Raw genomic sequence first — 19,386 nt, forward strand, 5'->3', positions numbered from 1 at the left:
ATCCTCCGTTCACCAAGCGGGTGTGGGGTATAAGAGTAACAAGGGGAATGTCGCACCTTTTCAGTCGTCCAGGTCCGGAGTGTCCTTGGGGTTACTCGGGTACCTTCTGGAGGCTAGAAACCTGAATTCCAGGTGCTGGCTCTCTGGGAGGTTTCTCTCTCCACATGGGCTCTGCGGGAAGGTCCTGGACTCTTCTGGTACTACTGGGGCCACTGACCTTCCAACTCCCTACTGTGCCGGCACCCTCGGAGGGTGTCCATGGGCTCAAGACTGGGGGGAGCGGGTCAGCGAAGGGCTAACAACAGCCTGCTCCCAGAGGAGACTGGGACTGGAGTGCCTCTGACTTCCGTGTAAAGCGCCCAGCTCATGTGTGGCTTTAACAAACAGAAATTTATTTTCTCACAGTTTAGGAGGCTAGAAGTCAGAATTCAGGGTGCTGGCTCTAATGGAAGGCTTTCTCTTTCTGATGGCTCTGGGGGAAGGTCCTTGTCCCTTTTCAGTTCTGTTTCTTGGGTTCTTAGAGATCTCATTAGCAATTGCAAATTAAAACCAAATTGTTGCGGTCAAGTCAAGTCGATTCCAACTAATTGCTACCTCAGGTGTTCTACTTTCATGTGGGATAGAACTGCTCCATAAGGATTTTCTTGGCTGTAAACTATACAGAAGCAGACTTCCAGGCCTTTCTTCTGAGATGACGTTGGGTGGGATCAAACCGACAACCTGTGGGTTAGCTGTCAAGTGCAAATCGCTTTTGCCATCCAGGGTTCTTCAAACAGGTACAATACTGATTCTAAATATATTCTGAAAAGTTAAGAGGTTTATTACTAGCCTGAGAACCACCACTAAAAAAATAATAGTAATAACTTTAAAAGAGTATTTGTAAGAAGCCAGAAGTGTGTAACTGAAACATAACACTAAAAAATACTCAACCCAAAAGAAGGCAGAAGATTCCTTTGGGAACAAGAAACCAGAAAGGTCAAATGGGAAAAAAAAAAAAAGCAAGATGGCAGACTTCCATTCACCATATAAAAACATTATACTAAATGGAAACGGACTGATACTTAAGGAGCTCTGGTGGTATGCTGGTTAAAGCATTCAGCTGCTAACCAAAAGACTGGCGGTTTGAAACTACCAGCCGGCTGGCGGTTTGAAACTACCAGCCAGCTGACGCAGTCTGTTTCCATAAAGATTTACAATTTACAGCCTTGGAAACCCTATGGGGCAGTTCTACATTGTCTTAAAGGGTTACCATGAGTCAACATCGACTCAATGGAAATGGGTTTCATTTAGTGTTGGACTGATATTTATAGAAGAAAACAAAGATTTCAACTCTATGATCTTGGGGTAAAGCAAAGATTTCTTAAGAAAGAAAAGGCACTAATCACAAATGAAAAATCTGAAAACCTGAACTTCATCAAAATTTAAAACTTCAAGATTTTTTTTTTAAAAGGGCAAGTGTCTTAGCTATCTAGTGCTGCTACAATAAAAGTACCACAAGTGGGTGGCTTTAACAAACAGAAATTTATTTTCTCACAGTTTGGGAGGCTACAAGTCAGAATTCAGGGTGCTGGCTCTAACGGAAGGCTTTCTCTTTCTGACGGCTCTGGGGGAAGGTCCTTGTCCCTTTTCAGTTCTGTTTCTTGGTTTCTTAGAGATCTCATGTGACACGGCATCTCTCTTCCCTCATCTCTGTTTGCTTGCAGCTTGCTTAATCTGCTCTCTTATATCTCAAAAGAGATCGATTTAAGACACAGTCTATAATAATACTGTCTCATTAAGAATACTGCCTCGTAACAATGATACTGCCACATAACTGTGGGATTATAACCAAAGGTATATAGTAGGATTTACAACACATATTTTTCAGGCACACAATTTGATCCATAACAGCAAGCCAATGGGAGAAAACATTCACAGAATCTATATTTGAGAAGGATCTGTGTCCAGGATACAGTATAGGAAGAACTCTTAGAACTCAATAATAAGATAGTATTCCAATTTTTAAAAAATGGGCACACAGGATTTGGACACTTCTCAAATGAGGATATATGAACTGCCAATAAGCACATGAAAAGATGTGGAACATCATTAATCAGGAGGAATGCAAATTAAAACCGAAATGAGATACCACTTCACATTTATTCACAGCAACCTTAATAGGGAGAATTGCCCCATAGGGTTTCCAAGGTTGCAATCTTTATGGAAGCCAACTGCCACATCTTTCTTTTGTGGAGGGGCTGGTGGGTTCAAACCACTGACCTTTTGGTTAACAGCTGAGTGCTTAACCACTGCACAACCAGAGCTCCCTTCACATTTACTAGAATGGCTAAAATTAAAAAGCCTAGAAATACCAAGTGTTGGCAAGGAGGTGAAGCAAATGGAACTCTCATATACTGCTGGCAGGAATATAAAGTGCTACAGTCATTTTGGAAAAGAGTTTGGCAGTTTCTTTCAAAGTTAGATATATACTAACCATATGACTGAACAATTATAAAGTAATTTTTACATGTATGAGAGATTCATTAGTAAAGAAAAAATGAGTGTGAGAGGAAGTACTCAGGTATAAGTTTACATTAACAGTTTAAGTCTTTCATGATCATATATCCTCCTTTTACCAATTTTATTTTTAATATTTGTGCGAATTTAGGTCGGTAGGTAAGCACACAGGCAGGCAGGCATGTTTACATAGCTGACCTTCAAGTTTTTAAGCAGCACAGTTAGCCCCAACAGCCAACTCCAAGGATCACTTCTACCTTCAAGTCTGGAGCCTAGGGCATTGTCCTGATCTTACAGTCCTTACAAGTTATACTACACCACTTCTGTTAGATTTTTGTCCTTGGACATATTTCCAAAACAATGTATAGGCATACCTTGGAGATTCTGTGGGTTTGGTTCCAGACCACCACAAAAAATATCGCAATAAAGTGAGTCACACACATTTTCTGATTTCCCTGTGCATATAAAAGTTATGCTTACACTATACTATCATGTATTAAGTGTGAAACATTATGAAAAAGTCTGAAATATTGTTGAGAATTACCAAAATGTGACAGAGAAACAAGAAGTGAGCATATATGCTGTTGGAAAAATGGCACAGATATACTGGCTTGATGCAGGGTGGCACAAACCTTTAATTTACAAAAAACGTAGTTATCTGCAAAGCACAATAAAGTGAAGAGCAATAAAAAGAAATATGCCTGCAGAGCATCCTATAAGTATGTTCAGGCTCTCGTTGAGTACTCTGTAGGATTTACTAAAAAAAAATCAAGTTATTTTTCTCATATTCTAGATACTCAGGTATCTTTGCACTCTGGGCATGCTAAGATTTGCATAAGGTCCAACCAAGTGAGATAGAAGCAGGTAATTCAGCCTGAGAATCCTATTCCCCTCATCTGATCTCTGACCATCCTCACATGATCTCCCTAAGACCAGGTCAATGCAAACACCAGGCTACGGGTTAATGCACAGACAGGTGAGAAGATCAGGTGGGGGTAAGTGAACAGGAATATACCCTAGATCAAGGACAGATCTGGCTGAAGATAATCTTACATATGCACTTGTGCTACAAAATTATCCACACACATTTCAGAAGCAACAGAAGAGAGGGTTTGAGTAGCTTTTCAAAGACAACCAAACACCTTGAGAGGGAGAATCACTGGGCCTGTGGGTTCGGGACCATAGTCTTGGGGAGCACCATGTTCAATTGGCACAACACAGCACAGAAAAATCTTGTTCTGCTTCCTACTTTGGTGAGTAGCGACTGGGGCATTATAAGCTTTCAAGCAGCCATCTAAGATCCAACTACTGGTCTCTCATCTGGAGCAAAGAAGAGTGAAGAAAATCAAAGGCATCTGGAAACAATTAGTTCAAAGATAAGATGGACCATGAGGACCTCAGCCTTCATGACGCCAAGACCAGAAGAACTAGATGGTGCCCAGCTATCAATGCCAACTGCTCAGAAAGGGATCAAAACTGGAGATCTTGGATAGGGTGAGAGGAAAAGTGTGGAACAAAATTCAAAAACACAAAATGACCAGAATTACTCGTCGGATAGAGACTGATGAAACCCCCAAGACTACGGCTCCGGGTTACCCTTCGGGCCTAGAAATGGACTCACTTCTGTGGACTGGTTCTCAGCCCAAGAGTAGAAAGACCTACATGCAAAACACCTACCCCAGCGTGATGTACTCCCTTACTCTAGTGAGATGCACCCCTTAGATCAATCAGCCAAGAGACATGAGAGGGGCAGCATTCACATAGAGGGAAAGCTGGACAAACAGGAATGTATAGATAAGAAGGGCACAGGGAAGGGGTTGTCACAGGGAGGAGAGGGGAGGAGAGTTTTTATGGTTGGGGATGTAATTTGGGCTGTGAAATCAAATGTGCATGAACTGTTGAATGCAAAACAAATCTGCTTTGTAAATTTGCATCTCAAGCACAATTTAAAACAAAAGCAAAAACAAAACAGGTCAATGGTTGCCAAGCCCCTGGTAGGAAATCAAGCTCCCAGTAAAAGTAAAAGAACTGTCAAATGGAGAAGAGACCTGGAAGTACCGGGTAAATATGTTTGTTTAACCACTCTACCACTGTGTGTGTTCAGACTCAGATTGCTTGGATTTAATGCCATCTTTTAGCTGTCAGTCTGTGCAAGTTGTTCTCTATAGTTGAAATTTCCATAGGGCTTTGTGAAATTTAAATGAGATAATGTAAAACATTAAAAGAGTACCTACCACACGACTGTTGTTGTTGTTGTTGTTTGCCGTCAAGTCGGCCCCGACTCATAGCGACCCCTCCTTGGGTTTCCGAGGCAGTATCACTACGGAAGTAGGATTGCCCAACCTTCCTTCCGAGGAGTGGCTGGTGGGTTTGAACCGCCAGCTTTCTGGTTAGCAGTCAAGTGCCTTAGGCACTATGCTACCAGAGCTCCTTGTTTGGCTTAGGGTTCTCTTGTGAGGGGAGATTCAGACATATGACCTTCATATATATTCAGGAAAAATATATTTATAGCATTCTAAATATAACTTTTTCCTGAAGAGCTCAAAAAGCGAATTAGTGATCTATCCATAGCATGGGCATGAAGATAACTGAGTTCAAAAGGGACCATCTGGGGAGTTAGATTTATAAATTAAGCAGTAATGGATATAATCTGAAAATATTGGAGTAAAATGGGGTGATAATTAATAACTATATCAATTTATAAACAGTAAACAAAGGTCAGAGCAACAATGAAGCAGGCAGAGAGACAAACACAAAAGAAGTGGTTATGGCCAAAAGCACTGATGAAACTAATCACTAAACAGTAGCCATATCAAGGTCCTTCCTTGTACCCAGACGAGAAGTGGCAAAAACACTAAAAAGTCTAAATTTAGAATGTTTTCTAAATATAAACCAAAGAGCTTTTCAAAACACAATGTAATATTCACTAAGTTTAAATATACCTATCAAGGGCTTCTTGGATTAAACAGGCAAAATAGAGAAAGAAAGGGACACAGGGATACAGTTAATTTCTAAATATTTACTGGAGATTACTTTTTCTTGGATATCTATGGACTGACAGAAAAGGAAGTACAATAAAAAAGAAACTATCTCAAGGGTAAAAACAAACAAAAGATCTTATCTATAGCATGGTATGATAACTCAATTATGTACTTGTTGCCTACAAAATACCACTCCCTTCAGTTTCCAAAAGCTCCCATCTCAGGTATAAAAACAAAAACACTTTATCTCAGTTACCTAGTGCTGCTATAACAGAAATACCACAATGGGGAGCTTGAACAAACATATCTGTTTTCTCAGTTTGTCCCTGTTGTTAGATGCTGTGAGCTGGTCCTGACAGTGACTCTACTAAGTACAACAGAATGAAACACTTGCCTGGTCCTGCACCATCCTCACCGTGGTAGTTAATGTATGCCAACTGGGCTGGGCTTTGATCCTGAGTAGCTCAGCAGCTCAATGAATTTATTCCCCATGATGAAACTGGACTTGGTATAATCACCTCTGTGGTGGAATCTGCTGTGAGCAGTTAGTCAGTTGAAGGAGAGTTGCTTTTTGGGGTGTGGCCTGCTTTGAGTACACACAGAAAAGATCCTGCATTTGCAATAGTCTTCACCACCAGTTCCTGGACTTAAACCAGTGCCTCCCAAGTTGCCTGCCAATCTTGGGATCGTTGCCTTTGCAGCCTGTGAGCCAACAACCTGCCACTTCACCTGTCAATCTTGGATTCGTCAGCTTCCGCAGACAGCAGCTACAAGAGGCATCAAAAGCCCCCAGCTTGCTCAAGTGGGCTTGGAAGGCAGAGCTGAAGCCCAAGGTCAAGACGCCTCCCACTCAATCCCTAGAGCCAGCACTCTGAACTCTTGACTTCTAGCCTAGTCTTCCCCTAGAGCTAACACTCTGAATTTGGACTCCTAGCCTCCTAAACTGCAAGTGAATAAATCTGTTTGTTAAAGCTGTCCACTTGTGGTATTTCTGTTATAGCAGCGCCAGAGAACTAAGGCATTCACAGTTGTTGCTATATTTGAGCCCACTGCCACTGTTATCAACCCATCTTGTTGAGGGTCTTCCTCTTTTTCACTGACCCTCTAACTTTACCAAGTATGGACTGATCCCTCCTGAAAACATGTCTAAAGTACACAGACGAAGTCTTGCCATACCTGCTTCTAAGGGACATTCTGGCTGCACCTCTTCCAAGACAGATTTGGTCTTTCTTCTGGAAGTCCATGGCATATTCAGTATTCTTTACGAGGCCAGTTCAAATTCAGGATGCCAACTCCAGGGGAAGGCTTTCTCTGTTGGCTCCAGAGGAAAGTCCTTGTCTCTTTTACGATTCTGCTCCCGGGTCACCTTCATGTGGCTTAGCATCTCCCTTCCCCCATGTCTAATTGCCTGATTATGCTCTTTATATCTCTTATAAGAAATCAATTCAAGATACATCTGAATTACTCCTGCCTCAGTAACATAACAGAAAATTTATTCCCAAATAGGATTATAACCTAAATTAGAATTTATAACATATTTTTTGGGACAAAATTCAATCTGTAACATTCCACCCTTTTGCTCCCCCAAAATTCATGCCCTTGCTCATGCAAATCATATTCACCCCAATACATCATCCTAAAACTCCTTAGTCAATTTCAAGTCCAAAATCTCATCATTTGAATCATCTAAATCAAGTATGTGTGAGAGTTTAGGCATACTCCATCCTGGGGCAAAATTTCTTTTCATCTATGAACTTGTAACATCTAGAATAGCTAATCTGTTTTCACAGTACAAAGGTGGAACAGGCACAAGGCAGACATTTCCGTTACAAATGGGAGAAACTGGAGGGAAAGAAGGGATATGGGCACCAAGCAAGTCCAAACCCCAGCAGAACTATTTATATTAGCTCTCAAGGCTTGAAAGTAATCCTCTGTTCTTTGAAACTACCTGGGCAATGGCCCTCCAGACTCCAGGTGCTGGCTACATCCTCTGGATTCTGGGTGGAGGCCCCTTAGCCCCGGGCTTCAGCTCCATCTTCCAGGCCCACTGGGATGACAACTTTGTTCCCTTGGCTTTGGATGACCCCATTTTCCTACTTCATCTGAGTGATGAGCCCACCTCCTTGGCCCTGGCAAGCCCCATACTTTTGCCCCTTGGGTATGGCAGTCCCACGCCCTCAGATTTGGGCAGTAGCTCCATCCCCCTGGCACTTATAAATGGCAGCCACACACTCTGGAACTGAGTTGGTGAAGACATGACTCTAAAACCTAGAATGTTCTGGCTCTACCCTTTGAGACCCCAAAAGCCAGAGACCCACCCGTTGAGAGCTTTGCTTCCTCTGCTCCTTCCAAAAGTCCTGCTGATCTCAGAGCTGCTCCAGGGACAGTCCTTTTCTTTTCTTGGAGGACAAAAGCAGAAGATCCTTTAGCCCGTTTCCTGTCTGTAGAATTCCAAGAGGTAGAAAACATTTTTCCTTTCATTCTTTCTCTGTCCCCTTCGGTCCAAGCTGATGAGTTTTCAGTTACAGGCTTAATTTCTTTAATAAAAAATCGTGTAGGCAAGTCCTTGCTGAATATTCTAGGACAGGGGTCCTTAGCTTGTACAACAGAATTCTCCAAATCTTTAAGTTTTTTTTTTCATTTTGCACAGTTCATTTTAAGTCCATCTCTTTCCTCCTCTCACATTTTACTTTAAGTGGCAAGGAGAAACCACGTGGGCACTTTTAGATCTTGCTTAGAAATCTCCTCAGCCAGATATGCAAGTTCATCACTTACAAGTTCTACCTTCTACCAAACATCTGAACATAATTCAGACATGTTCTGTGCCATTGCACAAAAGCATCACCCTTCCTCTACTGTCCATTCACATGTTGATCATTTTCTTTTAAAGCCTCACCAGGAGCACATTTAATGTCCCCATTCTAGAAACGTTCTGTTGCTGGTGCCATATATATTCTTTAAGGTGACAGAGACTTCTCCATAGCTCTCCTCACTCCCTTCTGAGCCCTCACCAGAATTGCCTTTGACACCCATAATTCTACCAACAATCTCTTTAGGGCAATGTAGGCTTTTACTATCGAGTACCTTAAAACTCTTCTGGCCTCTACCCATTACCCAATTCCAAAATCACTTCCACATTTTAAGTATTTATTAGAGTGGCACTGCACTTTTCTTGTACCAAATTCTGTCCTAGCTATCTAATGCTACTATAACAGAAACATCACCAGTGGATGGCTTTAACAAACAGAAATTTATTCTCTTGCAGTTTAGGAGGCTAGAAGTTCAAATGCATCATTTTTTATAAACCTAAAAAGTCAGTAACTACCTAAGATGCCTAATGAGTGAGGACTAAACAACTATTATGGTTTATAATTACAAGTTAATATCATGTAGCCATTAAAACCATGTTATAGATGAACATGGAAATATACTGGGATATATTTACTGCTACGTGAACAAAGTAGATTACAAAACACTATGTATAGCTTGATCCTATTTCTGTAAAACACAAACCAACTCTCATGTATTATCTATCCATCACGCATCCATCCATCTACCCACCTACTCAGAAAGGTTAGAAGGATGTAGAACGAGGTGATAATAGTGGTTATTATCTCTAAGTGGTAGCTCAAAGAAATCTTTTATTTCCCTTTTTGCTAATCTTGGTTTTTCTAATATTTTAAAAATGATATTAATTTTATCATAAAAAGAAAAGATTATTTTTAGTAATAACTTTAAAAAACTAAAAAAGCTTAAACTTCTGAATTTGCTTGATGTTAGTATACGGATATGCAATTGATTTTTGTATACTGGCCTTATATCCAATACCTTTGCTAAATTCACCATTAATTCTAATAAGTTATGCTTATTTTCTTTTGGATTTTTAAAAAGGAATGTAAGTAATCTGCAAATAAAGACAGGTTTATTTTTTCCTTTTCAATTATTTTAAAAATTCTTATTTCATTTTCTTGCCTCACTGTACTTGGTAAAACCTCCAACACAATGTTGCATGGAACTGGCAATAATGATTGTCCTTGTTTCACTGTATTTCTTGACCTGGCTGGTGGTTATATGGATGTTTACTTTGTGATGAATCTCTTTGTTCTTATGCATTTTTATAAGTATGTTACATTTCACACTTCAAAAAGGTGGGGGGTAATAAAAAAGAAAGAGAAAGCAACAGAAGAAGTAAATGAAGAGTTTGGCAAAATTTTCTACTTTGAAAGGGTGTATTAGTTTCCCATTGCACTATAACAAATCACCACCAACTCAATGGCTTAAAACAACAGAAATTATTAGCTTATAGTTCTGGAGGTCAGAAGTCTTAAAAGTGCTGGCAGGGTTGTTCTTTTGGAAATTCTAGTAAAAAATCTGTTTCTTGCCTTTTCCAGCTTCTAGAGGTCACCTGTAGTCCTTGGTTTAGGACCATTTCCTCCATCTTCAAGGTCAACAGTGTAGTATTTCCAAATCTCTCTCTCTCTCTCTCTCTGATCTCTGGGTCCTCCATCACATCTCCTTTTTCTGACTTTGATTCCTCTGCCTCCTTATAAGTACCTATATGATTATACTGAGACCACATAGATAACCCAGGATAATTATCTCATTTCAAATTCTTAACCAGATCTGCAAAGTCCTTTCAACAGGTTTTGGAGACTAGGATGTAGACATCTTTGGGAGACCATTATTCCACCTACCACAAAGAGAGGTAGTAGAATGGGGCACATGCAGAACACCACTCAGAAGACTGTCCACCACCATAAGTCAGTACCTCTCACAATCCGCAGAGTTCACAGAGGCCCAAGTTTACCTGCCATGCTGAACAGAAAGTGGATAGAGGGTGATACTTCTCCTTTACGTGGTAGGCCACAACTCCAGGGAGGAGGTCAGGCACTACCAAATCATGCATGTAAAACAGACAACTAGACATAAGAAACGAGCTCATGTAGAGTGGCTCCACTATACACAGAACAGAAAATGCAGAAAATACATTCATTCATGGAGACTGCACACAACCTGGTCCCCTCCTTACTCCCTTTAGGCTGGTGAGTTGGTAATACAAACTTACATCCACCAGCATAAGATATGAGAAGGGGATTCTAAACAATATTAGCAGACAATAAAGGCATCCAGTGAGACTCAACATAACCTGTTTTGGAGAAAATATCAGACTTTATTAAAGCCTGAATAATTTCTTTATTCAAAGAAAAGTAAATGGCCAAAATTAGATGATAAAAACCTGACTTGTACCCTGAGAAAAGTATGCAACATGATAAAGGGAGAATATAACATAACATACAAAGAGAGAGAGGGAGAAAGCAAGTGTGTTTTGAGAGGGGGAAAAAAGTTCCCAGGCAAAAAGGATGATAGTATTTGCTTTATTCTTTCAGCTGAATTTCTAAAATCATGAACTTTGTAAAGTACACTAGAAGATGAATGACAAAATGAAAGCAGACAAAAGGGATGTGGTTAAAACCAGGCAGAAATATAAGGATAACACAGGGAAATTATGTAAGGAAACGAATAATGCGATAGCAGACTTAGAAACTGAATTAGAAGCAGTAATGATGACAGAAAAGAAGATATTGAGGACACAGAATGGAATTCTAATATAGAAGGAAAACAAAGTATTGAAGAATAGAATAAAAAGAATATAAGCAATCAAGGACACATCAGATGAAAACCTTTCTGATCTAAAGACAGACTCAGACAAGCATATTAAAAAGGGTCATTAGGTACCACAAAAAATTAAAGTACAGAGACCAACAACTAAACAAATCCTGATACAATTTAAAATTCAAGGTTAAAAAAAGTTAAATTACCCTTGCTAGACCAAAAAAAAGTAGGTGACCCACCAAGATTTTTCTTGAATGTTTCCTAACCATAAATGCTAGAAAACAATGAAATAATATCTATAGTTTTAAGAGAAGGAAAGATTGATATAGGCTAAATTGCCATTCACGTGCATGGACAAAAAAAGGTACAATCTCATAATGCAAGTGTTCAGAAAGTAGTCATGAAGAATGTCCTTGATATATTGTTTAGTGAAAAGAGCAAAGTGAGGAAGAAAATATAGAACACATTCCCACCTTGATCATATATGCATATACATGTGTATAAAATAGTGCCTAAGGCACTTGACTGCTAACCAGAAGGCTGGAGGTTCAAACCCACCAGCCACTCCTCGGAAGGAAAATGGGGCAATCTACTTCCGTAGTAATACTGCCTTGGAAACCCAAGGAGGGGCTGCTATGAGTTGGGTCCCACTTGACGGTACATTACAACAACAACAAATGTTTCAATGGGTACAGAAAATGGTCTACAAAAGATAAACATCAGAGTGGTTATTCCTAGAGAATAGTGTGTAGAGAGTGGCATTTTACTTTATGTATCGATGAACTGCTTGATTCTTTTGCAAAAGTATTTGTATTACGACAGTATTTTTTAAAAAGTCATCTTAATATTTAAGAGCATCTATGGCATTCTCGTTGCTAAACATTCATCAATGTTGCCTTTGAATAACAGATGAATTGTACAGAACGTAAGAATGGGAAAGCCAGAGAATAAAAGGTTTTTGGTTAGTAATGGAACACTCAATCTGAAATTAATTCTAAATAATTATTGTAAATTTAGAAACAAAATGCAATTGTGTGAAAAAGAAAATACGTATTATAAATAGTCCTAATTTCCACCTCTTAAATGAGATAGCTTATAGACTTTTATTTCTTTCTTAATATTGAAACTTTGAAAAATAGAGTATGATCAAGTATATTTTTCAAAAACTTAGTCACTAGTACTTTAAATATTTTACAAGCCATCAAACAAGAATAACATTTTTCATAGAACTAGTTATGTACGTGTGTGTGCCTGTTTGTTTGAGTATGTGTATATAAAAGCAGAAGTACATAAAAACACAAAACAAGACAAAGTGTATACTACATTGTTCCAATTTTAAGGAGGAAAAAGAGTAAGTACACATATATAAGCATAGGGGGAAAAGACTGGAAGAACATACAGTTAATAGCAAACTATGAACACTGATTAACTTTAGGTGTTAAGTTTGTTGGTGATTTTTATTCTCTTATGTTTACTGTATTATCTATAACAATTCTCTGTTTTGCACAGCAAACATGCCTAAAATGTCCTTCAGCAAACAAAGAAAGAAAGAAGACAATAGTTCCACAAGTTGGACAATTTAAGCCTCATCTTTAACCTCAACTACATATTTTATTTCCCAGTTAAAAAAAAATAAAAAAACTGGTGAAGAATACTGAAAGTACCATGGACTGCCAGAAGAACTAACATATCTGTCCTGGAAGAAGTGCAGCCAGAATGCTCCTTGGAAGCGAGACTGGCCAGACTTCATCTCACCTACTTTGGTCATGTTGTCAGAAGGGACCATTCCATGGAAAAGGATACCATGCCTGGTAGAGGGTCAATGAAAATGCGGAAGACCCTCAACAAGATGGAGCAACACAGTGGCTGCAACGATGGACTCAGGTATAGCAAAGATTATGAGGCTGGCATAGGACTGGGCAGTGTTTCTTTCTGTTGTACACAGGGTCGCTAGGAGTTGAAACCGATTCAATGGCACCTAACAACAACAACAACAACAAATTTTATTAATGACAACATTTCCTGGGACCCTACACCAGAACTGAAGGAAGACTCATTAACAACCTACAATATGCAGATAATATAACCTTGCTTGCTGAAAGTGAAGAGAACTTGAAACACTTACTGATAAAGATCAAGGATACATCCTTCAGTATGGATTACACCTCAACATAAAGGAAATAAAAATCCTCACACCACTGGACCAATAAGCAACACCATGATGAGCAGAAAACACTGAAGTTGTCAAGGATTTAATTTTACTTGGATCCAAAATCAACACCCAAGGAAGCAACAGCCAAGAAATCAAACAACATACTACAGTGGACAAATCTGCTGCAAAAGACCATCTTTTAAAAGCAAAGATGTCACTTTGAGGACTAGGGTATGTCTGACCCAAGCCATGACATTTTCAATCACCTCATATGCATGTAAAAACTGGAAAATGAGTAAGGAAGGCACATTTGAACCACAATGCATTTGAACTACGATGTTGGTGAAAATACTGGATATACCACGGACTGCCAGAAGAAAGAATAAATCTGTCTTGGAAGGTGTATAACCAGGATGCTCCTTAGATACGAGGAGGGGGAGACTTCATCTCGGGAATTGTGGACATCCCTGGAGAAGGACATCATCCTTGGTAAAGTAGAGAGTCAGTGAAAAAGAGGAAGATCCATAATGAGATTGACTGACACAGTGGCTTCAACAATGAACGGGTTCAAACACAGCAACAATTGTTGCTGGGCATTGTTTTGTTCTGTTGTACACAGGGTCGCATGGGTTGGAACTGACTCAATGGCACCTAACAACAACAGGAATAAGTTTGAGATGGTTCTTTTTCAGCCCTTAAAGCATAGATGTACTTAGTTTCAATGAGCTGCTATTGCCTGTGAATTACCACCATGCACCAAGTGTATGGACTGGTGGCTTTGTGTTCTTCCTACCAGATCATATACTTGGTATGTGACATTAAAACTAGCAAAGCTAATGAGAAGATGGGGCTTAGGAAGTTGGAGGCTAGTTAGGACTCCTCCTTTGCCCTGCACTAAAAGAAAGCTAAGCTAATAGCCAACTCCCAAAAGTACCCTCTAAAGTGAAGGCCACCTTGTGATCACAGAAGAAGAGTAGTAGGGTCCCCCTGGCCCAAGCCATGGTGATCCAGCTTCTCTTTTAATTTAGTATCTTCCACAAAGCTAGTAACTAAACTTATTAGCTATATGACTTGCATACTACAACTCCCCATTATCATCTCCTTCTGAGACTAGAACAGGATTTCATTCCAAGCTTTTGTTAGAAAGGCATAAGATGACTATTCCTTTTGGGAAAGAGAGATTCTGTCATTCTCAAGATCCTTTAGCCATGAAATGCACCCAAAGAGTATAAGGTTTTGGTATGTTAATGTCTACAGCCTTTATCTACTTGCAGAAATTTAGCCAAAGGGAATAACCATAGATATATCCAAAATTTCTGCTATAAGGAAGCAATTCACTGTTTAGAATAGTGAAGAAATTAGGAACATTCTCTTAGTTGAAGAGAGAAAGATTGGTTAAATAAATCTTGGAATATAAAGGAATATTAAGGGGTCAAAAAAAATAATTCCATATAAGAATACACTAAAAAAAATTAAGTAAAATACGTAGATTACAAATAGTATTTATAGCATGACCTCCATTTTTATTAGAAAAAAATAATAATGTGCATGTATATTAAAAGTTAAATATGATTATATATGATTAGAAAAATAATAGTGATGTTACCTCTGGGTAGTGGGATTATAGAAAAAATTCTTTTCCTTATCTGTATTTTTCAAATTTTCTACAGTGAATATACTCTCTTTCATGCTAAAAACAAACATTTTTTATATCCAATAGAAAATCTCTCATATTTATAGCTCATGTTTGGAATTTAGTTTTTACTATCTCTTGATTTTTTAAAAAAACATTTATCTGTGTCTTTGGTATAATTCACCTAGGTTAAAAGACTTCCTCCTAAGAAGCCATCTGTGGGACTCCTCCCCAAAGACTGCTCCCCCAGGGGATGTGACGCTAACCATTCTACAAAGAAGCCACAGGGTAGCCCAGCCTCAGCACAGGAGACCGTCTCCTAGGGTCTGTGGGTATGACTTCCCCAGACTAGTAACTGTTACTAGAACAGGAAATGTGAAGCAGAACGGACTGCCCTATTCCCCACCTGGATGAAGACCCAACTGTTAAGCAGAAACTAAGAGCTCCACAGTCCCCACCGGGGCAACAGGGAATGAGCTTTGTTTTCTATAAACAGACAGACAAGAAAAAAGTTCAGGTTAAAACACAGTCCTTGGAGGAAGGAAAATAGAAACCAGGCAGCGGGGAATGCTTCATATTCCTAAAAGCTTTTTTTGTAAGTTAACACATGGTGTCTGCTTCTCTCTAGTCACCTATTTATCACTCTCCTCCTCAGAGAAGGGAAAAAGCCCTGGCTGTTTTCCTAGCGCAGAGTTCTGTGGCTGGAGGGAAGGAGGAAGGGGGGAGGAAGGAGGGTGCTTTAAGCATGATGCAAACCATTTGGAGCTGAGTGAGAGCACTGCCAACACAAGCTGCACTATTTAAACAAGTGAGGAAATGATCGTATATACAACATGCCAGCGAGCACACACACACACCAAAGGAAGTCGAGAGGGCTTTTTTTCAGGACACAGAGCTGGATGTCAGCGGCTAAAAGGTCGATATTTTCCCTTAACACCCTTCTCAATGACTTAATCATGTTCCGTTTGCACAGAAAACTTCCCAAGAATAAAAAAAGTCTGGAGAATTAAGAGGAGGGGTGAATGGGGCGGGATGTTTGGCCTGGGGCTGACCTTATCCGAGGTTTTCTCCACGTAGCAGGGGTCCTGAGGGGCAGCTAGCAAGGGGACAAAGCCCGAAAGAAGTCGATCTTCTTCCAGGATAAGAAGGGTGAGGTCATCGTCCGGGTCCTTGTACAGTGGCACCTCAGACTGATTCACTGCAGTCAATATGTTACAGAAATCAGCCAGTGTCGACCACACATCCACAGCAACCCTGTGAGAAATGAGATAAGAAAAGAAGGGCAGCTGTAAAGAGGGAACAGTTAATGTTGCCTGGTGCTGGCAGCTGCCAGGAAATCTTACCAAAAAAGCTAAGATCCAAAATTGCACCCATGGCAGCAATCTACTGTGTGTGCCCATCTATATATTATGTTGAAATTAATTAAGGGCATTTAAAAAATCCTAATCAGAGAGGAAAAAGAATTTAGACAAACAGTTGCTTAATGCAGGGCCTGTCACCTTTCCAGACAGTGTGCCTGGGACACTTACTCACACACTCTAGACACCCAGTGCCCGAGGCAGCTCCCCAAATTCCCCCACTCCTGTGCAGCCAAGAATATGCCACACAGACATCAAAAGAGTGCCAATCTCTCCCGCTCTAGCACAGCTATATCGCATTCAGTCACAATGCAGACAGAATCATGTGGATTTTCCTCCCTTTAATGGAGAGGAAACTCTTCCCCATATATAAGCAAGAAAACAAACAAATACCTTCCTTCTCCCAATCTCAATCCTGGCTTGCCAAAATCCTCCCCAGAAAGGTAAAGACACCCCCACATATTGTAGCAAATGAACTAGTATCAGTGTTGTCTTGGCTGGCCCACTCTCTCTCTCTTTCCCTCACTGTGGAATGGTTAGAATACAGGGTAACCAACCATTCCGGTTTGCCTGGGACTGCCCAATTTTAACACCGACAGTCCCACATCCTCAGAAATCCCTTAGTCCTGGTCAAACTGGGGTGGCTGTTCACCCTGCTTGTATATCACAAGGTCCTATTTGAACCTGAGCAAAAATCTGGAAAATGCAAAGGCTGCCTCTCCCTAGTTCAAACTGCATGGTAGACTTAGAAAAAGAGGGTTCATTTCACTATCACCATTATTTGTCAGAAATCTTCTGTGGTTCAGATCCCAGCTTTGTTGAGTTTTACAGTTCTATATAGCTTTCTTTTTGCCTGCCCAAGGCATAGTTCAGAGAGTTAAACTGTGGTCAGATATAGGTCCTACCAAGTCTATAGACTTGGCCTTCTCCAGAGGACTACCTAATCAGAGAGTCTAAAATAGGCAGCAGTATCCTATGTATCCTATGTATGCTAGGTTCTACCGTGAAAGGAGTCAGATGCATAGCATAATTATAAATAAAAGCTCCACAATTAAATTTAAGAGGTGGGGTGGCAAGAAGCAAAAAGAGCTGTAAGAATAAGCTGCATCCTGGAATCTCCCCAAGGGAGTTAATGTACATGAGCCTTATCTGCTAAAGAGGAACCTCACACCTAATCAATTCATTTCTCCTAGAGACTAGGAACCTTTGGGAGATGGTACAAATGTCTGCATTCAAGGGACATGTCACTGAAAGTGATGCTGGGGGAGAAAGTAGAGCAGAAGTATGGGGACTCCCTGACTGGCTCCAGGTGGAAGGAGGTTGCACTGGTTTATTTACTGTAATCACCACTCTAGGAAAAGGCAATAAAATGAAACATCTTGTTTTCAAGAGTGTCCTGGGAACTGGGCGGAACATAGCCCCATTAATCACACAAAGGCACATAATCAACACACGTGTACTGCAGAAGTCACTCATTTCACAGGCTTTGCCCAGGAAAAAGAACATGTTTGGGAAGAATCACCGGAGGGACGCAAGCTTTCTAAAGCCACTCTCTACACAGACACAGACACCGACAACCAGACTCATTCACAAAGCTCCATCTTTTGGCTCAGCCGGGTTTGGCTGTCAGAAATGTTTAAATATGGAAAAAAATAAACAGTTGCAACACGTTTCTGTGCAGAGATCTGCCTGAGCTCCTTTGTGATGTAATGGGAAACGCCGCACTCAGGCTACCAGCTGTAGAATAAACAGAACTTCGAGGGTTAAAAGGAACTGAACTTTCCACGACCCCATCTGCAGAGAAGAAAATAATAAGAGGAATGATGCACTGCCCCACAGCTCTGATAGTTTATCCTCTGGTCCCGGCTGCAGAGACAAGCACCGGATGTGATAGGGCTGCTCAGGGCCGCCTCCGAGGTTAGCGCTGCCCATGGGAGACGCACAGGGAGGTTCTTCCAGCTCCCTGCTTCCTCCCCCGGTGCCCTGCCGGCCACTCGAGCCCACTGGCTGAGTCTGATCCCACAGCACTGGTGAGCTTCGGCCAACAGGCACTGCTCTGCTGCAGAGCAGCAATTTGGAAAATAAACAGGAAAGACGACAGTGAGAAGGAAGAAGGTGAAAAGTCTCCCAGCTGAATTCTTGGCTCGAGGGCCCGGTTGGTGCTGTGCAGGTCAAGGTTGCTTGCTGTAGGACCTTGTGGGGGTGGGGGAGAGGGATGGGCAACAGTGTCCCCAGCTAGGGAGAGGCGGAAGAAAATTACCCACGGCTGCCACAGCAGGAGGCCCCATATCCCTCAACCTCTACCATCTTGGATCCAAGATGAAGAAATATGTGGTACCATGTGGTTCTCATTACTATGTTCTCTTGTCCTCTAAGGCTCAGATAAACCAAAAGTGACTCCTCCCAGAGACTGTTGGCCACCACTGCAGACCCCTGCCCACATATGCCTTTTGCCCATTACCACCCACTTTGTGGCAAAATCTTAAGACTCACTACAAAAATGAGATGGATGAGAGTTCCCACCCCAATTTGATTTGTAAGACAGCAGTTGGTGCTAAAAGACACAGAAAGTGCCCTGGGTTCCCAGGTCAGAGATATAAGTAGTGGTCCAAGGGTCACTTGGTGGTCCTTGAAAGGTCAAAGTGGTAAATGAAAGGTCCCTTCTGCCTTGATATATTCCGAAGGGTCTTGTATTTGAACTCTGATTCTGAGCAGCTGTTTTTTTCTGGTACCTCAGTGGAATTTTCCAAACTCAGTTTACATTTCATCATTGTTGTTGTTGTTGTTATGTGCCATTGAATCAGCCCTGACTCATAGCAACCCCTCCTGGGTTTCCAAGGCGGTATCACTACGGAAGTAGATTGCCCAACCTTCCTTCCGAGAAGTGGCTGGTGGGTTTGAACCACCAGCCTTCTGGTTAGCAGTCAAATGCCTTAGGCACTATGCTACCAGAGATCCTTTTCATCATTAGTTATCTCCTACCTCACTGAAGGGAGCTCTGGTAGCATAGTGGCTAAGACACTTGCCTGCTAACCAGACGGCTGGCGGGCGGTTCAAACCCACCAGCCACTCCTCGGAAGGAAGGTTGGGCAATCCTACTTCCGTAGTGATACTGCCTCGGAAACCCAAGGAGGGGTCGCTATGAGTCGGGTT

General features: G+C 41.0%; 1 protein-coding gene across 1 annotated transcript in view; it reads right to left on the minus strand.

Moving 5' to 3' along the window:
- The window catches only part of SMG6 (SMG6 nonsense mediated mRNA decay factor), a 304,176-nt gene that overhangs the window by 144,051 nt on the left and 140,739 nt on the right, over positions 1-19,386 (minus strand). The window contains exon 13 of the mRNA XM_007937452.2: positions 15,928-16,129. Coding sequence (XP_007935643.1) covers positions 15,928-16,129 — 202 coding nt within the window. The remainder of the gene's footprint in view (positions 1-15,927; positions 16,130-19,386) is intronic.

Source organism: Orycteropus afer, unplaced genomic scaffold (assembly GCF_000298275.1).
Source record: "Orycteropus afer afer isolate SDZICR_OR568_19922 unplaced genomic scaffold, OryAfe1.0 scaffold00042, whole genome shotgun sequence".
Lineage (NCBI taxonomy): Eukaryota > Metazoa > Chordata > Mammalia > Tubulidentata > Orycteropodidae > Orycteropus > Orycteropus afer.